The 25136-nt window shown below is 41.4% G+C and overlaps 1 protein-coding gene and 2 pseudogenes across 1 annotated transcript; all 3 read right to left on the minus strand.

Moving 5' to 3' along the window:
• Positions 1-5200: 5200 nt before the first annotated feature.
• LOC122657413 (spermidine hydroxycinnamoyl transferase-like) lies at positions 5201-6577 on the minus strand. Its single transcript, XM_043852113.1, has one exon. It carries the CDS (start codon positions 6575-6577, stop codon positions 5201-5203), a length of 1377 nt encoding a protein of 458 aa, XP_043708048.1.
• Positions 6578-20009: 13432 nt separating this feature from the next.
• Positions 20010-21382, minus strand: LOC122657414 (annotated as a pseudogene).
• A 2185-nt stretch (positions 21383-23567) lies between these two features.
• Positions 23568-25136, minus strand: LOC122657419 (annotated as a pseudogene).

A 25136-nucleotide genomic window follows, 5' to 3' on the forward strand; every position in this document is an offset into this window, starting at 1 on the left:
TTCAACTCTATCATAAGCCTTGGACATGTCCAATTTAATAGCAGCAAATCCATTTTTCCTAGTTAGATGGTTTAGGTAATGGAAAATTTCCTGTGCTATAGTAATGTTATCAATGATTTGTCTTTCAGGAATAAATGCAGCTTGGAAGGGGGAAATGAAGGATGGAAGCAAAGGTCTTAATCTGTTAGCAATAATTTTAGCCACCACTTTGTAGGAGACATTGCAAAGGTTAATAGGTCTAAAATCAGATGTCAAAGAAGCATTTTCCTTTTTTGGTATCATGCAGAAAAGAGTGTGATTGCATGCAGGAGGCAGGCAGGTGGTTGAAAAGAAAAAAAGACACACCGGGTGATATCTTCATGAATTACATCCCAGAATTTTTGGTAAAAGCAAGCTTGAAACCCATCAGGTCCTGGGGCTTTGTAGGCTCCAAAGGAAAACACAACCTTTTTTATTTTCAAGAAGGAGGGGGTGGTGCATATAGCCATTGAATCAGATGAAGAGATCACTTTGGGAAAGAGACATTCAGTAAAGGAAGTATCCAGGGGATTAGATGTTTGAAAAATGCTTCCCAGGTATGAGGAAAAAATGCTAGCAATACCTCTAAGATCAACAATCTTTTGGCCATCATTATTAAGAAGGAAAGGAATGGATCTCTTCCTGATGTTGGTTTTGGTGATGGAATGGTAAAATTTGGTATTCCTATCTCCGTCATGGATGAAAGAATGTCTGGATTTTTGGAACCAAAACATTTCTTCACCAGTCGAGATCCATTTAATTCTGGAAGCAATACATTGGAGATCATCAAAGGAGTTGTTATTGGAGTCCTCAGCTAACTCATTTTCCTTTGCTCCAAATTGTTCAAAATATTTTTCTTTTAGATTATTCACATTTCCAAACACATTCTTATTCCATTGCCTAAGAACTCTGCTCATGGAGCATAAGTTGGATTGAAGGTTGTCTTTATTCAGGGTTTTCCATTTCGAAGAACAGAAGTGAAAAAACTCAAGGTGGTGAAGCCAAGCTTCCTGATAGTGGAAAAGTTTTTTACAAGATTTATGGGTGGGTTGGTGGATAGCAAAATGGGATTATGGTCAGAACCAACAGAATGTAGCTTAGATAGCATAGAGGTAGGGAAAAGGTTTAACCAGATGGGGGACATAAGGCAACGGTCTAGGCATTCCTTGATTAATCTTGGGGGTTTTGTTTATTGGTCCAGTTAAAACGAGACCCAAATGGTACTACATTCATGAGGCAATGGTCATCAATCAGGTTAAGGAGAGAGGTGGAGGAAGGATGGGGTGAAAAGGGTGTGCCACCAACTTTGTCAAGAGCAGACGTGATTTCATTAAAATCACCAATAATGACAAACCCACAATTGACAGTGGCAAGAAAGGAACCAAGCTCATACCACACAGGGATTCTATCAATTGCTTTGGGGGGGGGGGGCATAAATAAAATTTACCAAAAACATGTTGTCAAGAGCATCCACAACCATTATAACCACAAAGAAGGGTGTAGAACAAAATTCGGAGGAGTTTAAAGAGAAAGAAGAGAGGATCCAGAAACCCCCCTTCAAACCCTTAGACCCCGAACTATTATGGAAAGATAGGGTTCTAAAGTTATTTGTTAAGAAGTTAAATTTTAAAGACTAATGATTCAAGCATTTTGTTTCACATAAGAAAATCAAGTCAGGTTTATATTTTTTAACATGGAATGATATGCATCATTTTGTGAAGGGATTGTTAATACCCCTCACATTCCATGAAAGGAAGTTCATGATAGAGAAATAGCTAAAAGCAAAGGATAAAAGAAAGAAAAAAACCAACTAATAAAGTAAACAGATACCACCTTCTAGGATAAAAACCACAATTTCTAGCTTTATGATCCAAAAGGTACCAGCAAAGGGAGAGAGAAAGCAGAATCATAAAGTAAACACAGAAAAAATTGACAAAATCAAAATTATAGGAGAGAGGGTTACTTACCTGGATTGGATTCAGTATGTTTGGGTCTGTGACAGTATAACCAGAATTCAGAGGACCATCAGGTTTAGGCATAAGAACTTCGTCAGAGGCCGGAGGAGATAAATCTAAGAGCCAGTCTTTGAGGAGAGAGATCAAAGCACACAGATCGGATGATGAGAGAAGACACTGTGAGAGAGAATTCTTGAGATCATTGAATTCAGAGAGGATCGGACTACTCCAGTTTGGCTGTGCCAGTTTTCGTTTCTTGGAGGCTACGGCATTGCAAGTGGAACCCATGAAGATACCAGGAGTAACACAATTGGCAGCAAACATTTGGGAAGATACACTAGTTCCCGTAAAGTTTATGCCCATCGAAGATGAAGATATATTGCCAGTATCAGAGGCAAAATGCTGGACTGATGAGGACGCCATAAAAGAACTATGGCAAGCCATAGAAACCGGTGATGGCTCACATATTTTGGATCCAAGGTGTTCCAATTTAAATCTTCCACTAAAGAGAACAACGATGGCATTGGTGCAGAGAAGGTAGTCTCGAGTGGTGCCAGTAAGGTAGAGTTAAAAGTTGAAGGGCTTGCAGCCTTCATATCTGGTAGAACTGAAGATGTGGTCGTAAAACTCCCCGGAGTAACATTCTGTTGTACAAAAGTCTTATCAGGGGCGGAGGGCACTGCATTGGTGGAAATATCCATGTTCGAAGAAGATAAGGATGCAGCAGCAGTGGGAGCCGTTGCTCGGATCAAACCGGATGCACAATTGATCATCAGAGGTGGGGACAAAGTACTATTGAAAAAGCCCAAAGTGGGTAGAGGAGATACCGATCGCCATCGAATATATGGGCAATGAGACATATCATGATAAATTCGGCCACAACAGAGGCAGAGAAACTTCAACTCATAGTTAATGCGAACAGGAATAGATGAACCCGAAGAGTCTTCAACATTAGTGGAAAGTATGATTGGTTTACGCTTGTCAATAACCACCCTGATCCTAGCCGTATTGGCCGGAAGCCCAAGTTCCACCGGACTAAGCATTAACTCCATCGGCCTACCCACATCTCCAAGAGAATGTCGCAGAGAACCAGAGTTAAGGCAACTTGGAGGTAAATCATGAATTTGAATCCGAAGGGGCACCATATCTCTTTCAAAAACATAATAGGGATCATCCACAGAATGCTTAACCAGGTGAAGCAAACAGTTTTCAAACCACCACGGTGCAAGATTCATCAAGTCAATCCGTTGTGAAGGGAAGCAGCATTCAATCGAGAAGCTACCCTTATCAAAACACTTAATGGATAAAGCACCAAACGGTTCCCAGAGATTACCCAAAAATTGGCATAAAGCTTCCTTGGGTGGTTTAGGGAAACCGATAGCATAGCCATGAAAAGAGCGATTCACAATCTCTTCTCGAGAGAGATTCTTTGAAAGGGCGTCCTTAGACCTAGAAAGCCAGAGAGAGAAATTTTGTGAGCGTTCCTCGGTCAAGTGAAAGTTTTTTCTGGAAGAACGTTTGGCACTAGCATCCTGCTGAGAACTGGAAGCCTGAAGAGACATGATCGTCGCAATCTGAGATTGAAAACACAAAGAAGAAAAGGATAGATAGAGGGTTAGAAGGAAACAAGGGAAAAGAGTAGAAATAGGGTAAAGACAGGAGATGAAAACATTCTTCGAAAAGGACACCAAGCACCCAAAAGGAGAAAAGTGAAGACGCTCAGCGCAGTGAGCACAACAACACCAAAAAAGCCAAAGAGAAGACGTTGCCACAAAGGAGACCAAAGATCAGTATCCATAAACAAAGGAGAAACGAGATCAGAGGCCCACCGTAATAGATTCCAAGGGGAGACAGGCACAGAGAGCAAATGGGAGGGAAAAGTATCGCCCCCAGTACTACTGGGGGTGCTTTGTGCATCGTGCGATACAGCACCGCCCATGTGTGTACAGTGGGTCCCACCATACACACATGGGCCGCGTTGCACCGCACGATGCACACAGCACCCCAGTACTACTGGGGCAATAAAGGTCCAAATGGGAGATGGAGAAAGGAAGAAGAAAAGGTTTGTCGCAAAAAGGCAAAAAGGAAAAGTCCTGACTGGAACCCTAAGAAGATTACTGTCACAAAACCGTTAATACTAAATCCTTTTCAGGTAAGATGGGAAGAAGAGAAAGGGGCACTAAGAACGAGGAGACAGGTTTGGAGAGGAAAAGGGAGGCAACAGCTGGCTTAGGTACTCGGGGAGGAAGAATCCTGGACGGATGCACATCATCAAATTGTTCTCTCTAGTAGACATAAACGTTGTTAATAAGGATGCAATCGTTGATTGCGCTGAAAATGGAAGTTGAAAGAAAGATCTTATCGAAAAAAAGTCGAAAGGAAGAGAATGCAGGAAGGAGATTAGAAAGTTAGGGATAGTCTTTGATTATAAAAATATGATTAAATAATAATTTTATAAAAATAATACAGCCTAATTTTTTTTTATGAAAATAAAATATAGATTAATTTAAGAAAGCAAGAAATTTTCAGCATCCTCCTTCCATGATACAGAAAACTTATCCAATTTAAGCTTTAATTACCCAAATTATGGGCAATAGATACCTCTCCCCTATACATCTTAACAAAACATGCAGATTTAAAACTCTTCATCAATTGAGATTTATCTCATACAAAAGTTTAAATAAGTCAATGTTGAAGAGAAAGGAGGGATTTGATACAGTACGTAACATTTTAAAGGTAATTTTACAAGAATTATTCCTCCACTCTTAAATCAGCAAAATTATTAATAAGGACAAAAAAATCATAATTAAATGAACTGTTTCACTAGACCTAGTGACATGGAAGATAATTCTTAAAAAAAAAATGTGGTACGACATCTAAAATGATTTTACACGGTTTAAGTTAAGAGTTGCATCTAAAGTCTAAACCCTATGAAGGTTTTCCTGAAAAAGAAAATAAAAAATCACAATAAAGGTGGTCGCTGAACAGATTCGAGGTAGGTCCATCAAACACATTCATTCATTCATTCATTCATTCATTCATTCGGATACATAACGCTAAAACCACCATGATCTTACTTACTACTCCCCTTGGAAACAAAAGAAGAAAAACAATTAAAAAAGCGATAAAGATGCCTAACAAGCTTTTAAATCAGAATCCAAGCTTGCAAGATCAGATAACAGAACCCTAATCCTTCTAATATGCTGCTGCTCTAAAATTAAAAAATGTTAGATATCGCCATAGAAGAATTTCTTGAAATCCTCCATGTGTGCAGCAATCAAACGTAATAGAATAGTGAACGATCCATCCTCATCATGATCAGGTCCTGGTACGATAAAACACCTCCCATCAAACCCTAACGACACGGGTCCCATGTAAATTGGCTTTCCCCACCCGAAATCCGCACCATAGATGGGCAACCCTAGCCAGCTAGCAATAGCCACATTAGGGTTCCCAAGGAAGGCCCCTTGTGTACAGCCGACCGTATGAAACGCAGTCCTGAAAGGTCTCATATCTTCTTGCCCTCCCAAAAAATCAATGGCAGACTTAAAGTACTCATCAGTCATCGTATCCACTGCCTCTCTTATCCTACTGGCAGCAAACCCTAACGGATTCCCCATCAGTTCACCCGCCCGGCTCGTCGCATTCGTCACAAAGATTGTGTTCCCAAAGAAATTATTTGGGAGTACTGGACGAAGCCTGTTCCGGCTATCAACGGCGATGCGCAACAGTGTCAGCTGTTGACACTCGTGCCGATGGGCTTTGGATGCACACCTCCAAATATGTGCAGCCATGGATTCGTACCGAGTATAGGGCCGGCAGCCAGGCATGGTCTCAGCGTTAGCTTTTTTCTTGAGCTTCTCCACTTGATCTCTCGTCAACTTCAACATCACCACCGTCGTTTCCTTCTTCCTCTCTTCTTTTTCATCGGTCTGACCGATTAAAACAGGCGGTGGACCGAATTCGGGATGGTTGAACCGTGGTGTGGGCGGAGGATGTTCGCTCCTACGTAATACAGTACGGTCTATGAATGGTAGTGGTGTCTCCTCCACCAGGTTCTCTCCTCCACGGGCGGCGACCTTGGCCCACGTGTTAATGAATTGTAGTGCGGACTGGCCATCTGCCACGGCGTGAGATATGGCAACACCAACACTGCTTCCACCACAGCTGAATTGGGTAAGTTGCACTAGAAAGAGAGGGAGTTCGTTGATGGGTTGGCTGTAATCGATGTGAGGGACGAGTTCTCTCATTTTTGGAGTTGGACTGAAGTCTCCAAAGTCCGAGATTTCCATGTCCGACTCTGCTTCAAAGACCTGAGCTCCCATGGAGTTGCAATCGAGCTCGAGCCGGCCTCCTTCGATCCATTGAAGCCTACCAGCTAATGGGTAGAACTGCACTAGAACTTTACTCAAAGAGTCTCTCATGGTGTCCATCATTGCAGAGGTGGTGGTGATGATAGGGTTATCAATTAGTGGGGCGCGGTAGAAGTAGACGGTTTGTGTATGGGTCAAGGGCATATATTGGTCGATCTCTGATAACCAGAGCTTGCCAGCTGGAGTTGACTCTGCCGGAGTGACTGTGTAAGAACCCTTGACCTTCATCATCTCTAAGCGGAGCTTTCTTCTTTTGGTTTTGGTTTTCGTATAATCTCCTTCATTCAGAATTCACAAGCCGCGCCATTTATAGAAAAGCAAAGAGATGCAGCATCATAAAATCAGTGGACGGGGGACACCGCATAAGAGTACGAGTCCAGCTCACGTCCACGTATGAGAACAGCTCCCCGTTGTTCTCGTGAACGTGCAGCTGATGTTCTATCTATTCTCTGCGCTGCGGGCCTGCGGCACAGACACATACATGGGCTGGGTATTTCTGCCCGGACCATGCATCCTCCAATCAAAATTATTGTATTTGTACGTCCTTTTACTCACGTGATAAAACACGACAAATCCCAAAATGATTGTACCATCCACTCACATGCGGACTTTTATCCCTGAGGTTCGCTGACCGGTACGGTTGGACGGTTCCTTTCATAGAGGGATTGAAATAACCATTCTACCCCTTGACCAAACATATTGTCCGGGTAGGATCCACCCCCTTTTATTAGAGGCACTAGGGAACCGTACCAGATAGGGGAACCGCAAGTGATAAAAATTCCTAACATGCTTTCTACCTGATCCGTCATAAAAACTACCAGCCAATGTGGAGCTGACACGTGTATCTGGGACAAGCCGAGGTCGTGCAGAACGAGCACGAGCTGCCCCTGTCTAGAAGAGCGAGATCAAATGACCAAGCCGTCCAAAAGGTACAACCAGATCAGGACCATGACCACCCTGTGCTCGGCGAGGACGACGTATACAGGATGACCCATATACCATACCACGGAGAGAGCGCAATTGCCGAACAGGCCTTGATGGCCCGAGATTATTGCTCATACGCCGCCTAATAAGGCATAGGGGGATAAGGGGATTAACCTTATCCCTAAAATCACTCCTAAATTATCTCACTCCATGCCACGGACTCTCCTTTCCTAATAGGGCACGACTCTACCCTCAAGGCTTGGCTCATCGCCTATAAATAGTTGGGTAAATTCCTTCCATGATCATCTAAATTTTACTGTTATTATCTGTTGCTAAGAGTACTGACTTAGGCATCGGAGTGGAGAAATCGGCTCAGCCCGGCCTCTCTTGCTAATTCTATATTGCAGGAACAGCACGCTCTAGCACTAGTTATTAATGCAACACTACCAAAAAACAAAAAAATCCACTCACATGCTTTGTCCCATCTATCATATCATGAATCGCCTCGTTTCTCCTAGGATTTTTATCTGCTTCCATTTTGCTCTATTTTCCATTTAGATGGTTGACACATTGGATGTTTAAATCTGACGGTCCAAAATAAAGATAATTTAAAACTCAACCAATCCAATTCTAACCATGTTCAACTGCAAACCCAACCCAACCCAACCCAATCCTAAGTATAGTTTTCAAACCCAACCCCCATCTCTCTCCTCCCTCCAAGTATAACCTATTCGCTCTCCTCTCTCTCTCTCCCTGTCTGTTCTATCATCACGTGCTCTTTTTCACTCCAGATAATCACTATCACTCCCATACATTTTGCTTATATTCATTAAAACTATCCTATCGTAAACTTCTTTTCTAATACTACCCTGTTTTTAAATTTTTACATTTCCTTCTACCCTCATGTTTTTAAATACCTAGATTGCCCATCCTTTTTACCTGGTAACCTGTTCATCTATATATCCATGAAGAACCAACCAGTTAACAAAAATGACTTTCCCTCTCCCTCTCTCTTGGTTCATCTCCTTCCCTCTTTCCTGCCATTGGAGAGCTTAGAGGTCTGAAACCAGACCTGCGACCATGCTAGAAGGGACAACCCACGAGGGTTTTTGGGATTCAAAGTAAAGATCTGCTAGAAGGGAACCTGCGATCTTCATTTTTCCTACCGGTATGAACCCTAACTGGTTCTACCCTCTGCCATAGTCTTGAGAATTTTACTAGGTGGCCATGTTTCTCCAGCTTCCACTTCCTTAGGTTCATCAAAGCTAGTTTCAGGGCTGGGGTTCGAAGACCCTTCAAACTTGTAGTCCAACCGAAGGGCCAAGCCTTCTTTTAATTCCTCACTCGAATTTCTTCCAAGGCTAAGTGAAAAATCTGGTTCTTCCATTTCTTGATTGGTAAGAACCGTAACTGTAGATGTCTTGGTTTCTTCTTGTTGAACCATGTTTGTGAGATGCATCTACAAAGATTGGTATTCCTTCATAATTTGTGGGCTTAAAATCTCCTCAGATTTTCTTTGAAGAACTACTTGTGACCTTGAGAATGAGAAAAAAGAATGGTTTAACTGTGATTTAAATCTCTTTTGACCAATATATTTGGAACCTGTTGCGTCAGAAACTTCATCGGAGTGTCCTGTGCCTGCAAGATGAGATTTAGTAGAGAGGACCGGGTTGCGTCGGCAATCTCACTCCGATGCTTAAGTCAAAATCCTTAGCAACAGATAATAAAAGTAAAATTCAGATGATCGTAATGAGTGTTACCTCCCTTACTTAAGGTGGGTGATGGGCAGAATCGTGCCCTAATAGGAAAGCTGGATTCCCGGAGTGGAGTGAGAATGTTTAAGAGTGATATGGGGGATACTGATTATCCATAACTTCCCACGCGCCTGATTAGGTGCAACGTGAGCGATAATCTCGGGCCATGCTGGTTCATGGCATGCCTTGAGTTATTTATGCGAAGTATTGAGGTCGCCCCTTTTACTGGCTTGAGCCAGGTCGTTATTATTTGGATGATGTAGTAGTGACCTGGCGTTACGACACAGGCTGGACCTAGCATCACGCCGGTCGAGCTCGTCGGCTCGTGCCTGGCCTTAGCTCGTTCTTTGCGTATTCATAAGATCGTTCTCGTGGAGGGAGGTCTCTTGACCTATCAGTACCTATTACTTAATTTTTGGTTTGCTGAACTGGGTTAGTTTCATTTTATTGTTTTGGTTGCAAATTTGTGATGGGTTGGATAGATCTCCTTCTCTGTTAAAAGCTAGATTAGAGCAATTAGCCGACAAACTTCATTGGTTGAGGAAGTCATCTTCTTCGCTGAAGAGAAATTTTGACCAGTTGGACTGATTGACTGACTGATCAACTGCCTTACCAATCAACACTCAATCTTCGTCTCATCTGTGTTATCATCCTTCCCACACCTTCTAACATAATTAGCTGTGGGACTCATACTGACACATTCTCTCTCTCTCCTCAGTAAAATGAGAGTCCTCTACTGAACAAATCCGTCCCCTGCCCTCTTATTGGTGTGGTTTACTCTGATGTCATGGGAAATCTCTTACCTAATCAAGTTTAATAAGAGAGGTAATTTCTGGTCTACAAGGGTATCCGAATGGGAAGCTTCTGCCTACAACTCATGTTCTTATATGGGCAAACAAATCAATAAGCTAGGCCTCCTCTCTCTTCCTTCTTGTGTGTATCAAATTTGGGGTTCTTTCCCATTTTGAAAAGGCTCAAAATAAGGAAAACTTCATTATGCAATTATGTAGTATCACATATGTGGTCAATCCATTGAATTGCAGATATAATTTGCATGACACATGGGCGTTTTGGTTCATGTAGTCGTTCAGGTGTTCGATATAAGGTCTGCCTGACTGACTTTGGGTCTGGAGTCTAGACGTACTGTACTGTATGAGTCTACTAATACTACTCCTAATTATCTGGATCACAAAAGGAGGTCCACAGACCACGAAAGGTCAAGGGACAAATGAGATATTTGAACATCTATCAGTTGTTCGAGTCTACTCCATAATGAATTATTGCAGAGAAGGCGATGGGGGGGGTCGATGTGTTTTTGACATGTTCCACCTTCACCATGCGGTGATGTCCAACAATATCTTGACAAGCCCACCTCCAAATAATTAACCCATCTAGTCCAACCATCCATCACATGGCTTTGCGTCCCATTCAATGTGGTCCAATACTAGGAGACGACGATGGAAAATCTGAAATGGGGTGTCTCCATTTGCAGCTGTTATATAGCTTAAGCTAACTCAGCTATTCCTCTCGGCCTCTGCAGCTACTGCTCAAAGCCTCAAACACAAGGATTTACTCTGCAAGCCAAAGATTTAACCATCTCTATGAGGCTCATTGAGATGGAGAGGAAGTGACTAAAGACTTCTGCCATTTGGAAATTTCAAGCTGTGCTTATCCAATCTCAGTCTCTCTCTCTCTCTCACCTTCCTATCTCTTCCTTAAAATCTTTGACATTACAACTAGTGTTCGTCCTTGAAATCTTTGTCATTACACGTCAAAAGTATGTGTTTTCTTACTGTGTTACAATTTAATTGATTTCCATTAACGAATGACATGAAACAGTGAGGGAATTCGGTAGCTAACCCTAGCTTAGGAACACGAGTATCGGTTTTGAAATCATATTGAACAGTCTTAGGCTTGACGATTCATTGGTATAGGTACCGTTCCTGTTCTCGTGAACAAGCTTAGTGGTCTTATAATTATACACAGATTGAATCTCATTGTATGTGTACTCAATGTTAGGGCTCTCAACCTTGAAACTTTGAATGAACATCGTTAATGAGACTACTGAGCTCGACACTAGAAAGTAGAAACCCAAGAACAGAACAAGGAGAAGATTTCTTAAGAATTCTTAACCTCTCCGATGGGTTCCCCGGCACCGTCTCTCAGAGAGAGAGAGAGAGAAGGTTAAAGTTGGAGGGAGGAGAGAGATGAAGGTTGGATTTGAAAACCATGGTTAGGTTTAGGGTTAGGGTTAGGATCGGGTTAGGGTTGGGTTTGAATTATCTTTATTTTTGACCATCGGATTTAAACATATCATGTGTCAACCATCTAAGGGGGAAATGGAGCAGATATAAATCCTTTCTCCTACATCTTTGACGGGAGCCTCCCACTCAAACCGGATTTTTCTCCTCTCCATTTCTTGATAGTTCTTTTAAGTAGCCCCTTAAAATCAGGACTCTGATCCTCTACGGCCTCCATGCCCGTAGCAGTCATAGCAGCGCACTAATGAGGTGAGGTGCAATGACCGCCTTACCCTTGCTCGGGCAAGGCTTCGGGCAGGGGTAAGGCGGTCATTGCGCCACGTCTCATCAGGCCGCTGCTCTGGCCGCTACGGGAAGGCAGGCCGTAGGCGATCTGGATTGTTAAAATCATGACATGTGACACTTTTTAATCCACTGATCATGAGAGTTTAACTCAATCCAACCTTAACCTAACCTAACATTCTCTCTACTCTCTCACTCCTCCCCATCCCTCGTTTCTCTTTCTTTCTTCCTTCTTCTCCGACGAACACCACCGTCACACTTGCAACTCCTCTCACTCTCACTCCAACCGCCCCACTCCCGTGGTTTAAATGCACTTCATTTTTGTCCTTTCCAAAATAACCTCCTGTTCTCACCATGCTCCACCAACCGCCCTGCTCCCCCGTAGGAGAACCCAAAACGCCAAAATAGGGAGGAGAAAAATCCGATGCTCTCATTATGTTGTAGTCCTTAACCTCAAAAAAATAAAAAATCCAAAAGCTGAAAATTTTGTTCTTGTGGAGAGAGTTTGATCTGCTCTTAGGCCATTTAATAGACAAACCGCAGAGCAGGTCCCTTATAATATTTTCCTTCTCGATCCCCTTCTTGATTACAATAATCAGGAAACACTTAAAAGAAATAAAAGCTAATTACGATCAAAGTTATAATAATACTAAATCTCAAATAAGAGGTTTGTGTTAGGGTCATATCCATCTCTGCATATCAACCTTCGGAGTTTGGATCTCAACAAACTCCGAAGAAGAGGAAAATTTTTCATTACGAATTCTGACTTGGAACCAAAGGTTTGTCTAAAAATAAATATTTGCAGACATTGAAAGGAAGACAATTATTGTTGGGATATTCTTCTAATCCAGATCTGGATTTTCTTTCGTTTATCTTTTTAGCAAACAAGAGATAAAACAAACTGAATCTGGCTTGTTCATGTTCATATGTTCCAAGGGAGGTCAATAGTATTGCTGACTCTCTGGCGAAGAAGGCGTTGTTGGTAACGTGCAAAATAATTTGGCCAAATTCTGATCCATGGATCCTGGATTTATGTTCAACTTCATCCATGTGTAATTCACATGGTTCTTAATAAAAGTTCCTCATACTTCTACCAACAAAAAAAAAAAAAAAAAAATTCTGGCTTGACGTGCAAATGCAAATAACAGCTTTTCAGACTAATCCTAATCTTCTTTCAAGTCGAATTCCATCCACTATTGTTTTGATTTTTTGAAAATTGAACAATACTCAACTCACCCCAATTTTTTTGAAAATACTCACCCAAACCCTTGTATTAGAGTCCTATATTACAATTTAGTCCCTACTATTAGTTTTATCATTTTATGCGGTTAAACTTATGAAGTCAGCAAGTTAAATATATTTAAATCCCTAAACTACCCTTGACCAGTGTAGAATTACTTTTTTATAGGACCGTAAACGGATCGGATTCGACTCAGATAGTGCTATATCCGCATCCACATCCGATTAGCTATCGGACGGATTCGGATAGTGCTAAACAGATACGGACACAGATACGGATCCAAAGAGCGGCTCTGCAAGCCCGATTCTGTCTACTACAACAAGCGAAAACCCATTGCTCTCTCCTGCAACGAATCCCTTGATGTCACCACCTTCATCCCCTCCCTTGCCCACAATGGTAAGATCGCTTTCATTGACGCCTCCACCCGTCGCTACCTCACCTTCCCGGAGGTCTGGCGTGCGATTGATTTCGTCGCCTCCTACCTATCGGAGATGGGTGTTCGAAAGGGCAACGTTGTCCTCCTTTCCCCCAATTCCATCTTCTTCCCATTAATTTGTCTCTCCGTCATGTCCCTCGGCGCCATCATCATCACCACAAACCCTCTCAACACCCCTCAAGAGATCCCCAAACAGATCGTCGATTCCAAACCCATTCTCGCCTTCACCACTCAACCTCTCCTCCTTAATGAATTCGTGGGATCATTGGGTCGAGGAGGCTCTTTCAAGACTTGAATTACTAAAGATCCGTCGATCTCCAAGCTTGAATTAAAACCATTTGAGAACAAGGTAAAGAATTTTGTATGAATCGGGCTTGAGTACATTTTTTTTCCTCTCGTTTTGTTTATTTATTTCTGGTTTCCTTTTGAAGTTACTGTTAACAAATTGCACGGGCCATTCAAAAAGCTGATTAGCTCCATTATTGAGGATGGATTATGTGTACAGGCCAATGGCTAAAACCCACAATTTTATGAATTAAAAGTTTCTGTTTTCTGAACAATTTTTCTATGAGGATTTTCCATGTTACTTGGTGCTATTCCAACGGAGCCGCAGGTGGATTCCTGATCTACGTTATCTCTTTAATCTTCCAGTTACTTATATCTCTTTTTCCAGGTCAGTTATTAGCAACTATTTGTAGTCTGTGGAACCCTTGTTTTCTCCCATATTCTCAGCTTGCTTCCTAGTTTCGTAACTTACTGGATAGGGCATAGAATTGTCTCAAATTTGACATTCAAGCTTCTAGCCATTGGCTCTCATGATTGAGGATTATTAACTGACATTCAAGTTCAAGAAAATCTTCTTTCTTTTCTGAAGGGGAGAGGTGAAGCGGTTGCAGCGGCGGAGATGGTTCACTACTTCACTGCGTTTGTGGAGAGAGCGTACTAGCAGTAAAAAGAAGAAGAATGTGGGTCCCACTTCCAGCAAGGTTGCGTATTTAAATTACATTTTCTACAACCGTTGGATACCTCAATTGTCATTATTTATTTTCTTCTTTTTTTTGTTGAGGTTAAAATTGTCTTTTCAGTTTTTTTGGATTATTTTAAGTTAACACCGTTACTCTAGAGGGGGACAGTTGAGTATTTTCAAAAAAAAAAAAAGAAGAATTGAATATCGTTCGATTTTCAGGAGGTGTTGTGTAATTTACCCATTTCCCACTCACAAGTCACAACTCGAACTAAGACTTTCCACATAAACAAATGGAATTTAGGGAGCATTCTTAAATGCCAAATAAAATTCCAAACCCTAATATTCAATCTTCCCAATTGGCTGTTACACTCATTCCTTATCAACCATTTGAAAAAAATGTTAGTGCTTAAAGTTCCTATCCAACTAAATGGGCAAAACCAGAAATCCCCAAAAATATTATAACATAAAAGGTACATTAATAATGGATTATCTACCATGTCACTAAGGGATTCGAATCCTCTATTTCCAAAGCTTGTACTTCTATCCTTTTTTCATGAGTTTCTAGTGCTTCACATGGCCTGACAACCATCCAAAGGCTGGTATTGAAAAAATTATAAATTTTTGGGTAAATTTTACGGACCCTGTAAGTATTAAATATGTCACGGACTTCCCAAACTTGGTCAAAATGGTAACCTTCCCCCTGACGTTAAGCAGATTACCACCCAAAGTTAAAATGTTGATTTACCCACTTAATAATTTTCCCTAAAAATTACTAAGAATCCATCATCTTCCATATTCTCCTCGTTGGAGCGCGTTAAGGCATGTTTTGACCGTAGGAGAACCCAACCACTGTGGGCAACCATTAGCTGCACCAGCTCCAGCTCTGTCGACAATCAAGTCCAGCGATTTCTTCTCTGGCAACCATTACTTACTCCAAAAAACACGTAGACAAAAAAACAAAGAAAACCCAGAAACGAAAAATCTTAAAGACAAAGATCAGCTTTTGCAGAGGTTACCTGCTGATGAATTGTACCTTGGAGAGAGAGAGAGAGAGAGAGAGGAGAAATTTGATAAAAGGTTTGAAGGTAGTTGATTATGCTTTTTCTGGTTGGATGTATAGAGATATGTGTCTATTCTATTTGGTAGATGAGAAAGTAAGCTGCGTCAAACTGAAAAGGAAGAAAACTCCGTAAACCTTAAAAACAAAGGAAACAACGTAATCACAAATCGCAATTCCGCAAGTTGACATTTGATTCTTTGCTTGTTTGCTTAGGCCTCTCGTCTCTTTCCTTCGTTTTATTTTCTTCTCCACTTCAAACCGTCCCTTTGAACTCCCGAGTTATTTTGAGTGTCTTAAACTTTCACACAATACCCTATTTCTGGACCCTTTTTTTTTTTGGGGGGGGTCTAATTAATTTCATTATATCTCTCCACTTAGTCTTTAGTTTGACGCGATATTTAAGAGTTAAGCTTCTGCCTTGGTTCTTATATTATAGAAGTCATTAAGATTTGCAGATTGTGCCACAGGAAAGAGATTCCATTCTTAAGTGTCGGCTGCAAAGCAAAGCAACTAAAAATCAAGAAGTTAAAGAAGGTGAAAAATTACCTCATAGGAATGTTGTATACGGATAAGAAGAAGGTGAAACGAATAGGTTACTGGTTTGGCTTGAATGTGTTATGGATTTCATCGATGCTCAAACTTGAATGGCTGAGATTTCATACATATTCAAAACCCTAGATATTAGAATCTTTTCAGGAAGATTAAAAGAATAGGAAAGATTGAAGGGGGGAAAACATACTGGTGTTCGTGTTCTTCCTTCTTCCGTTTTCAAAGCATGGAAATGGGTCCAACAATGGCGTCGATTGCCTGTACAACTTCACAGTTATTGCGTCTCCTTCTTTCAACCCAACGAAATATTGAAGGGGTGAAAACTAGGGTTGTAAATGGATTGGATTCGGCTCAGATAGTACTATGTTCGCATCCGCATCCAATTAGCTATCGGACGGATTCGAATAGTGCTAAACGAATACGGACACGGATACGGATCGGATATTTTATCCGTTTACATGTAAATACGGATAGCTATAGCTTATCCATATCCGCATCCGTTTAGCTTTCGGAAGGATTCGAATAGTGCTAAATGGATACGAACACGGATACGGAAATGGATTTCGGCTATTCATTTACACCTCTAGTGAAAACGATGAATGTGTTTTGTTTTTTGGGAAAATGGGGGTTTTACCCTTAAGGGTATTATGGTAAGTTTTTCTTTTTAAGGGTAATTTGGCCATTATAAAAAAACTAATAGCAACTTAACTGCAAAAGCCTAACGGAGTGGATTAAATTAAAATATAACCATTAAATAAGGGCAGTCTGTGATATTTTTTCAAAGTTTGACAAATCCATGGCATATTGAATACTTACAAGGGTGTACGTGAAATTTGCCCTAAATTTTTTGAAAATCACATGAGATCTATTTGAACCATCTTAAACCCCAAACCAAACCCACCCGACCGATTCAAACACATCAAACCAAAAAAAAATTCCAAATCCAAACCCAACCCATTTCACTTTCACCTACCTTCTCCATCCCTCGCTCTCTTTTTCCACCAATCTGACGGAACAACACCATTGAAACCCTATCTCTAAATTTCCTTAAGTTTTGCTCTCGCTCTCTCTCTCAACCTTGTGTGTGGTTTGACACCTTTCAGTTGGGTTTCTAAACCCCAAAGCTGCAGAGCAGAAACTCAAAGAAGCAAGAAAACAGTGCTTTCGTTCTCCTTTCCGTTTCTAAACCCCAAAGCTGCAGACCACACCACCAGTGTTTTTCCGACAAAGGCAAAGGGGTGGCCTCATCTGTCCTCAGCGCGAAAGAGAGAATAGCTCCATGGAAGAGATGACCATCATCTGATGTTACGGCAACAGAAAGGAGACAACAAACAGGTAAATTTAAGGCTGGGAAATTGTACAAAATTTTAAGAGCCTCAAAGGAGAAGCCAAGGCAAGGAGGGGTTAATGATCCTTGTAAAGTTGAAAAGGGTTGAAGCTTAGCACCGATTCATTTCCCTCCTCTTACAAGTTACCACCATTCTGCTCATTTAGCCATCATCTCTCATTAAAGACGGTGGTTGCAAAGAAAACGAAGCCCACAAGTAAAAAAGAGAAAGAAATTAAAATCCATTAATAACTCTAAATATCTGTAATTGATATCACAAATCTTCTCAAAAACCCAACACTTATTTCATCTGAGTTTGCCTAGAAAAAAATTAAAAAGGAACAAAGAATTTAAACTGAGATTCTAATTTTAATTTATAGTTCAAGCCATGGCTGCTTCTTCTTCACTTCTTTGGCAGCTCCTTCTTCCTCAAGCACGAACGCAAAGATGGGGGAATTTGAAAGAAGGAAGATGAATGGCTTGATAGGGTTTCTGAGGCTTGAACTGTTTGGGGAATTGCGGAGATGGAACGGAAGTCACCGTCGGAGGAGCAACAGCAGAGATGAACAACGGAGTGAAATGGGTTGGGTTCTTCTTCAGTAGTTGTCTTCTTCAGTTGCAGAGAGAGCAAGAAAGAGAGAATGGATGGAAAGTGAGAATGATGGAAGCCGGGGAGAAGAGAGTGTAGGAGTGAAAGAGGTGGAGATGGTGGGCGTTGGGTGTGTTAAAAACTATACGCGTTAGATGTCACTTTAAAAGGTAAAGACGCTGGGAAAAGCAGAAACCTCTCTTTCGTTTTTTGGGTATAGAGAAAGAGGTCTTGGAAAGAGAGTTAGAGAGACATTGGGGCGGCTGGGGTTGCAGAGGAGGAAGAAGAAGGAGAAGGGACACTTATGGGGTGGGTTTTTTTTTTTACAATTATCATTCTAAAAGGGCATTTTAATCCTAGAAAATTCGTGACAATGGCACACTCTCACGATTAACCCTTTCAATTTACGGGTATGTAACGGTGGGGCCAGTTAATTATTAGTATGCCACAGGAGAGGGTAATAGTTGTTTGAAAGTTTTTAGGAAAGTCATAGTAGATATCAAAGTTTTTGGGGTGGTAATTGTAAAAATTCTTTTTTTTATTGGTTTGATGTGTTTGAACCGGTCGATGGGTTTGGTTTGGGATTTAAGGTCGTTCAAAGAAGTCTCATGTGATTTTCAAAAAAGTTTGAATTTTTTTAAGATCAGCCATTGGATGGTTGTCGCTAGGTGGCCGCCCACTGGGAGCTCATGAAAGTAGGAAGGATGTACAAGTTTTGGAAGTGGAGGATCCGGATCCATCACTAAGTCTAGTGAAACAGTTCATCCCACTATGACTTTTTTACCCTTCATACGTCGGTGCCGATGTCAAACAAAGAGGACTTATTTGATACAGTAACATTTTAAAGATGATTTTACAAGAATTATCCCTCCACTCTTTAATCAACAAAATTATTAATAAGGGTAAAAAAGTGATAATGAGACGAACTGTTTCACTAGACCTAGTGACATGGAAGATACTTCTAAAAAAAAATGTGGTACGACATCTAACTAATTTTACACGGTTTAAGAGTTGCATCTAAAGTCTAAACCCTATTAAGGTTTTCCTGAAAAAGAAAATAAAAAATCACAATAAAGGTGGTCCATCAAACACATTCATTCTTCATTCGGACATATAACACCATAACCACCATGATCTTATTACTACTCCCCTTGGAAACAAAAGAAGGAAAAAAATTAAAAAAGCGATAAAGATGCCTAACAAGCTTGTAAATTAGAATCCAAGCTTGCAAGATCAGATAACAGAACCCCAATCTTTCTAATATGCTGCTTTCAAATTCAAAAATTTAGATATCTCCATAGAAGAACTTCTTGAAATCCTCAATGTGTGCAGCAATCAAACGTACTGGAATAATGAACGATTCATCTTCATGATCAGGTCTTGGTACGATAAAAGACCTCCCTTCAAATCCTACCGACACAGGTCCCATGTAAGAGTGTAGGGAATGTTCACGTACGTGAACAACTCATAACTGTTCAAATGGAATTTATTTTGTGAAAATATTCCATCTGAATAGTTGTGAGTTATTCTCTTACGCTCCTGTACAAAATCCAAAATATAATCCAAAATCCTCAACATAGATGGGCAGTCCTACCCAGCTAATAACAGCCAAGTTAGGGTTCCCAAGGAAGTCCCGGGGGAAAAGGACTTCTTGATTCGGTTCTATAGGTACTGATGCTTCGTTTAACAATTATACCCGTAGCACTGCTACCACCCACTCTTTCACAATCCACGTGTTTCCCAGATGTTTCTTAATAGGTTTCCGCTTACCAAAAATAAAACTAGTTACGCTTTTTTTCCATAAAAACAAAACTGTGGTACAACGTCCAAAATGATTTTAGACGGTTTAAGAGTCACATCTAAACCCAAAGGTTTTCTAGAAAAAGAAAATAATAATTCACAGTAAAGATGGTTGTTGGACAGATTCTAGAGGTCGACAAAACTAATTTTTATCCTCTCAATTACACTGCTCGTACTTGAAGTTAAATACATCCAACAGAGGGAGGTGGATCCCACCTCGAGCAATGTGTTCAGGCAAGAGATAAAATAGTAATTTCTACCTCTTCTATTAGACATACTTGACGTCAAATACGAGCAGTGTAATTGAAAGACTAAAAATCCCGAGAAAACCAGAGCCATCAATTGATCAAAGTATCAAACACATTCATTTGCATGCATAACGCCATAACCATGATCTTACTACTCCCCTTACAAACAAAAGAAGAAAGTAAAAAGCGATAACCTTTCTAATATGCTGCTTTAAAATTCAAAAATTTAGATTTCATCATACAAGAATTTCTTGAAACCCTCCATGTGTGCAGCAATAAAACGTAATGGAATAATGGACGATCCATCCTCATCATCAGGTCCAGCTGGTACTAGAAAAGACTTCCCATCATACCCTAACGACACGGGTCCTAAATAAATTGGCTTTCCCCACCCAAAATCCGCACCATAGATGGGCAACCCTAGCCATCTAGTAACAGACAGCTTAGGGTTCCCAAGAAAGGCCCCTTGTGTACACCCGATCGTAGGGAACCCAGTCCTGAAAAGTGTCATATCTTCTTGCCCTCTCAAAAAATCAATGGCAGACTTAAAGTACTGATCAGTCATTTTCTCCACTGCCTCTCTGATCCTACTTGCAGCAAACCCTAATGGATTCCCCATCGGCTCACCCGCCCGGCTCGTCGCATTCGTCATAAAGATATATAGTGTTCCCAAAGAAATTATTAGGGAGTAGTGGACGAAGCCTGTTCCGGCTATCAACGGCTGTGTCAGCTGTTCACACTCGTGCCCACGGGCTTTGGATGCACACCTCCAAATATGTGCAGCTATAGATTCGTACCGAGTATAGGGCCGGCCGGCCACGGTCACGGTCGCATTAGCTTTTTCCTTGAGTGTCTCCACTTGATCTTTCGTCAACTTCAACATCACCACCGTAGTTTCCTTCTTCCTCTCTTCTTTATCATCGGTCTGACCGATTAAAACAGGCGGTGGACCGAACTCGGACTGGTTGAACCGTGCGGTGGCCGGATATTCGCTTCTACGTAATACAGTTCGGTCTAGGAATGGTAGTGGTGTGTCCACCAGGTTCTCTCCACGTGCGACCTTCGCCCACGTGTTTATGAATTGCAGTGCCGACTGGCCATCTACCACGGTGTGAGATATGGCAACACCAACACTGCGTCCACCACAGCTGAGTTGGGTGAGTTGCAGTAGAAGGAGAGGGAGTTCGTTGATGGGTTGGCTGTAATCGATGTGAGGGAGGAGTTCTCTCATTTTTGGAGTTGGACTGAAATCTCCGACTTCAGTCTCCAAAATAGGAGATTTCCAAGTCAGACTCTGCTTCAAAGAGCTGAACTCTCATGGAGTTGCAATCGAGCTCGAGTCGGCCTTCTTCGATCCATTGAAGCCTACCGGCTAATGGGTAGAACTGCACCAGAACTTTACTCAGAGAGTCTCTCATGGTGTCCATTGCAAAGGTTGTAATGATGGCTTTATCAGTTAGGGGGGCGTTGTAGAAGTAGACGGTTGGTGCATGGGTCAAGGGCTTACATTGGTCGACCTCTGATAACCAGAGCTTACCAGCTGGAGTTGGCTCCGCTTGAGTGACTGTGTAGGAACCCTTGAGCTTCACCATCTCTAAGCAACTTCCTTTTGGTTTTCGAGTAATCTCCTCCTTCGTTCAGACCTCATAAGCCACGCCATTGTTCAATTTCTAAGCATTTATAGAAGGAAAGTAATTTAGGGCAACGGTTAAAAATTTTATCATATGGCAACGGTTAAAAATATTACCGTTAACGTTGACTAGGATTCGGTTCCTCTACTTTCAAAGTTTGTACTTACATCTTACTTCCACGAGCTCTCAGTGCGCCACTTGGCCTGACCAGCATCTAATGAATGGTATTAAAAAATTTCAAAATATTTGCAAAACCTCATGATATCTTGTTTGAATCGCCTGAAACCCCTAACCAAACCTATCAGATCGGTTCAAACACATCAAACTAAAAAAATATTCCAAACCCAAACCCAACCCATTTCACTTCTTTCGATCTATTATTTGGTTAACCAGAACCAAATTATTAAGGAAGTTTTCGATTATTGGGTTACTATCAGTCCAATATCGATTATTTATTAGGTTTGCCTTCGTTTTGGTTTCGATCGATGCATTCAATCGGAATTCGATTTGCTTTGGGTTTCAGTTTCTATTAGTTCCATAAAACCTAAGGGTGTCAAACGATTGGTTTGATTTGGTATTGATTGGGCTGAATCAGTTCAGGTTAAGAATTGGTGAAACCAAAGCCGTCTTGATAAGAGAACAGGTGGTGGGGCAAGAGTGGTTGCAGTGGATTGGGAGGAATAACAAGGTTGCAGGGGGATGGAAAGAGGAACATGCTTGTAGGGTGTGGTTCTGGAAGAGGAAGAAGATGAAGAGGAAGAAGAAGACTGAAGAAAGTGGGTCCAACATTCGTGATTTAAAAAAATTAATAAAAAAAAATTGAAGAAAGAAGAATTAGGGAGAACGATACAAGGTTTCTAGGGTGCAACTTAGCACCATGTTGGAAATATATCATCCAAATCATACATGAAAATACATGTAACATGGAGTTTAGATTACTTATCTATTTTGTAAATAAACCAAAATTGATGTCGGTAATTTCAAACATCAAATATAGCGTTACGAACATGAAATTATGTTGAGAAACTTAAGGGATTGAGACGTGGCAATGGACTTTTGGTCTCTGAACTGTGTATTTTACATGCATACCGTAGAAACGATTGAAGGACAAATCATTTAAGATTTGAAAAAAAAATAAAAAAAGAAACTAAGAATAACCAAAGGGGGAAAAAGGGGCCAAACGCAACAGGTCAATGACATGGGTTAAAATTTAAGAAAATTACTGTTTTTTGAGTTCCGTTTTACTATTCGGGTAGAGAGTCGTTAGACGTCCTCTGTTTCTATCTTTTTTTGGTAAATTAAACATAAAATTGGAAAGTTTTTCTTTTTCTCAATTTCTTTCAGTTGATTTTTTAACCAAATCGAACCTTGAGAGAAGGCAAGAAATGTAAATTTTAAGAGGAATCATTAATACTCAGAAGAGGGAGAGAACCAGGAAGAAGAAGAATCCCTGGTTTTGAAACCTTAGCCCCTGCCTTCTTCTTCTTCTTCTCTATTCTTAATCGATTGCAGCAGCCGCCTATAAGTCTCCATCTAAAGGTATTTAGGTATATGGGTTTTGAGAGAGGGTAGATGTTTCAGAAATGAAAGATGGGTTTTGGGGAAGATGAGTTGCAGATATTTTCAAACCCTATACGATTTGGAGAGGATGAGAGCATTTTTAACGTCTACAGTTAAGGAAGTAGCTGTTTTGATTATTTAGGTCAAACCTTAGGGGAGTTACATGAAATTTCCCAAATCTCATGAGTAAAAATGTAATTAAGTCATACCTTAAGGGAGATATGTGTAATTTATCCATACAATAAATGTTTTAGCAGAGGATTTTTGTCGAGAAAACTAGATTCCAATTCCGAATGCAATAATGACCACAACCATTTCCAATGCAAGAGCCTTCAAATACATTTATTCCCATCCATGACGCCATAACAAACACATTTATTCTCATGCATAACGCCATAAGGCCCAATACAGTAGTACTCCTCCTCAAAAGAAGAAAGAAAAAAACGATAATAAAGATAGCCCCAACAAGTTTTTAAATCAGAATCCGAGCTTGCAAGATCAGATAACAGAACCCCAACCTTTTTTTGTTTGATAAAAACAGCAAAACCTCAACTCTTCTAACATATATGTTGCTTTAAAATTCAAAACTTAATTTAGATAATATCATCATAGAAGAACTTCTTGAAATCCTCCATGTGTGCAGCAATCAAACGTAATGGAATAATGAACGATCCATCCTCATCAGGTCCTGGTACGATAAAAGACTTCCCTTCAAACTCTAACGACAGGGGTCCCATGTAAATGGGTTTTCCCCATCCAAAATCCGCACCATAGATGGGCAGCCCTAGCCAGCTAGTAACAGACAGGCTAGGGTTCCCACAGAAGACCCCTTGTGCACGGCCGCAACACAGGTGTTCTACGGCAAGCTGTCTTGTCCTGCCTGTGCTGCATAGGCACAGAACTGCATGCAATGACCATCTTACCCCCATTTGGATAAGGCGTTTGATCAAGGGAAAGGTGGTCAATGCATGCTGCCTTGTATCTGCGCTGCACGGCAGGACGGGAGCCCGCGGTAGAAGATCTGAATCGACCGTATGGAATTTAATCCTCATAGCTCTCATATCTTCTTGTCCTCTCAAAAAATCAACGGCAGACTTCAAGTACTCATCAGTCATCTTTTCCACTGCCTCTCTTATCCTACTTGCACCAAACCCTAATGGATTCCCCATCAACTCACCCGCCCGGCTCGTCGCATTCGTCACAAAGATAGTGTTCCCAAAGTAATTATTAGGTAGTACTGGACGAAGCCTGTTCCGGCTATCAACGATGATGCGCATCTGTGTCATCTGTTCACACTCGTGCCGACGAGCTTTTGATGCACACCTCCAAATATGTGCAGTCATGGATTCATACCGAGCATAGGGCCGACCATCAGCCATGGTCGCATTAGCATTTTTCTTCAGCTTCTCCACTTGATCTTTCATCAACTTCAACATCACCACCGTAGTTTCCTTCTTCCTCTCCTCTTCATCATCGGTCTGACCGATTAAAAAGGCGGTGGACCGAACTCGGGGTGGTTGAACCGTGCGGTGGTCGGATGTTCACTCCTACGTAATACAGTTCGGTCTAGGAATGGTAGTGGTGTGTCCGCCAGATTCTCTCCACGTGCGACTTTCGCCCACGTGTTTATGAATTGCAGTGCCGACTTGCCATCTACCACGGCGTGAGATATGGCGACACTAACACTGCATCCACCACAGCTGAATTGGGTGAGTTGCAGTAGAAGGAGAGGGATTTGGTTGATGGGTTGGCTGTAATCGATGTGAGGGATGAGTTCTCTCATTTTTGGAATTGGACTGAAGTGTCCAAAATCGGAGATTTCCATGTCGGACTCTGCTTCAAAGAGCTGAACACCCATGGAGTTGCAATCGAGCTCGAGCCGGCCTCCTTCGATCCATTGAAGCCTACCAGCTAATGGGTAGAACTGCACTAGAACTTTACTCAAAGAATCTCTCATGGTGTCCACCATTGCAGAGGTGGTGGTGATGATGATAGGGTTATCAATTAGGGGGGCGCGGTAGAAGTAGACGGTTCGTGTATGGGTGAAGGGCATATATTGGTCGAACTCTGATAACCAGAGCTTGCCGGCTGGAGTTGGCTCTGCCGGAGTGACTGTGTAGGAACCCTTGAGCTTCACCATCTCTAAGCAGCTTTCTTTTGGT

Source organism: Telopea speciosissima, chromosome 4, assembly GCF_018873765.1.
Source record: "Telopea speciosissima isolate NSW1024214 ecotype Mountain lineage chromosome 4, Tspe_v1, whole genome shotgun sequence".
NCBI lineage: Eukaryota > Viridiplantae > Streptophyta > Magnoliopsida > Proteales > Proteaceae > Telopea > Telopea speciosissima.

Excerpts from the sequence above, each read along its gene's own strand:
- LOC122657413 (XM_043852113.1), bottom strand. The coding sequence starts at position 6,577 with ATGATGAAGGTCAAGGGTTCTTACACAGTCACTCCGGCAGAGTCAACT.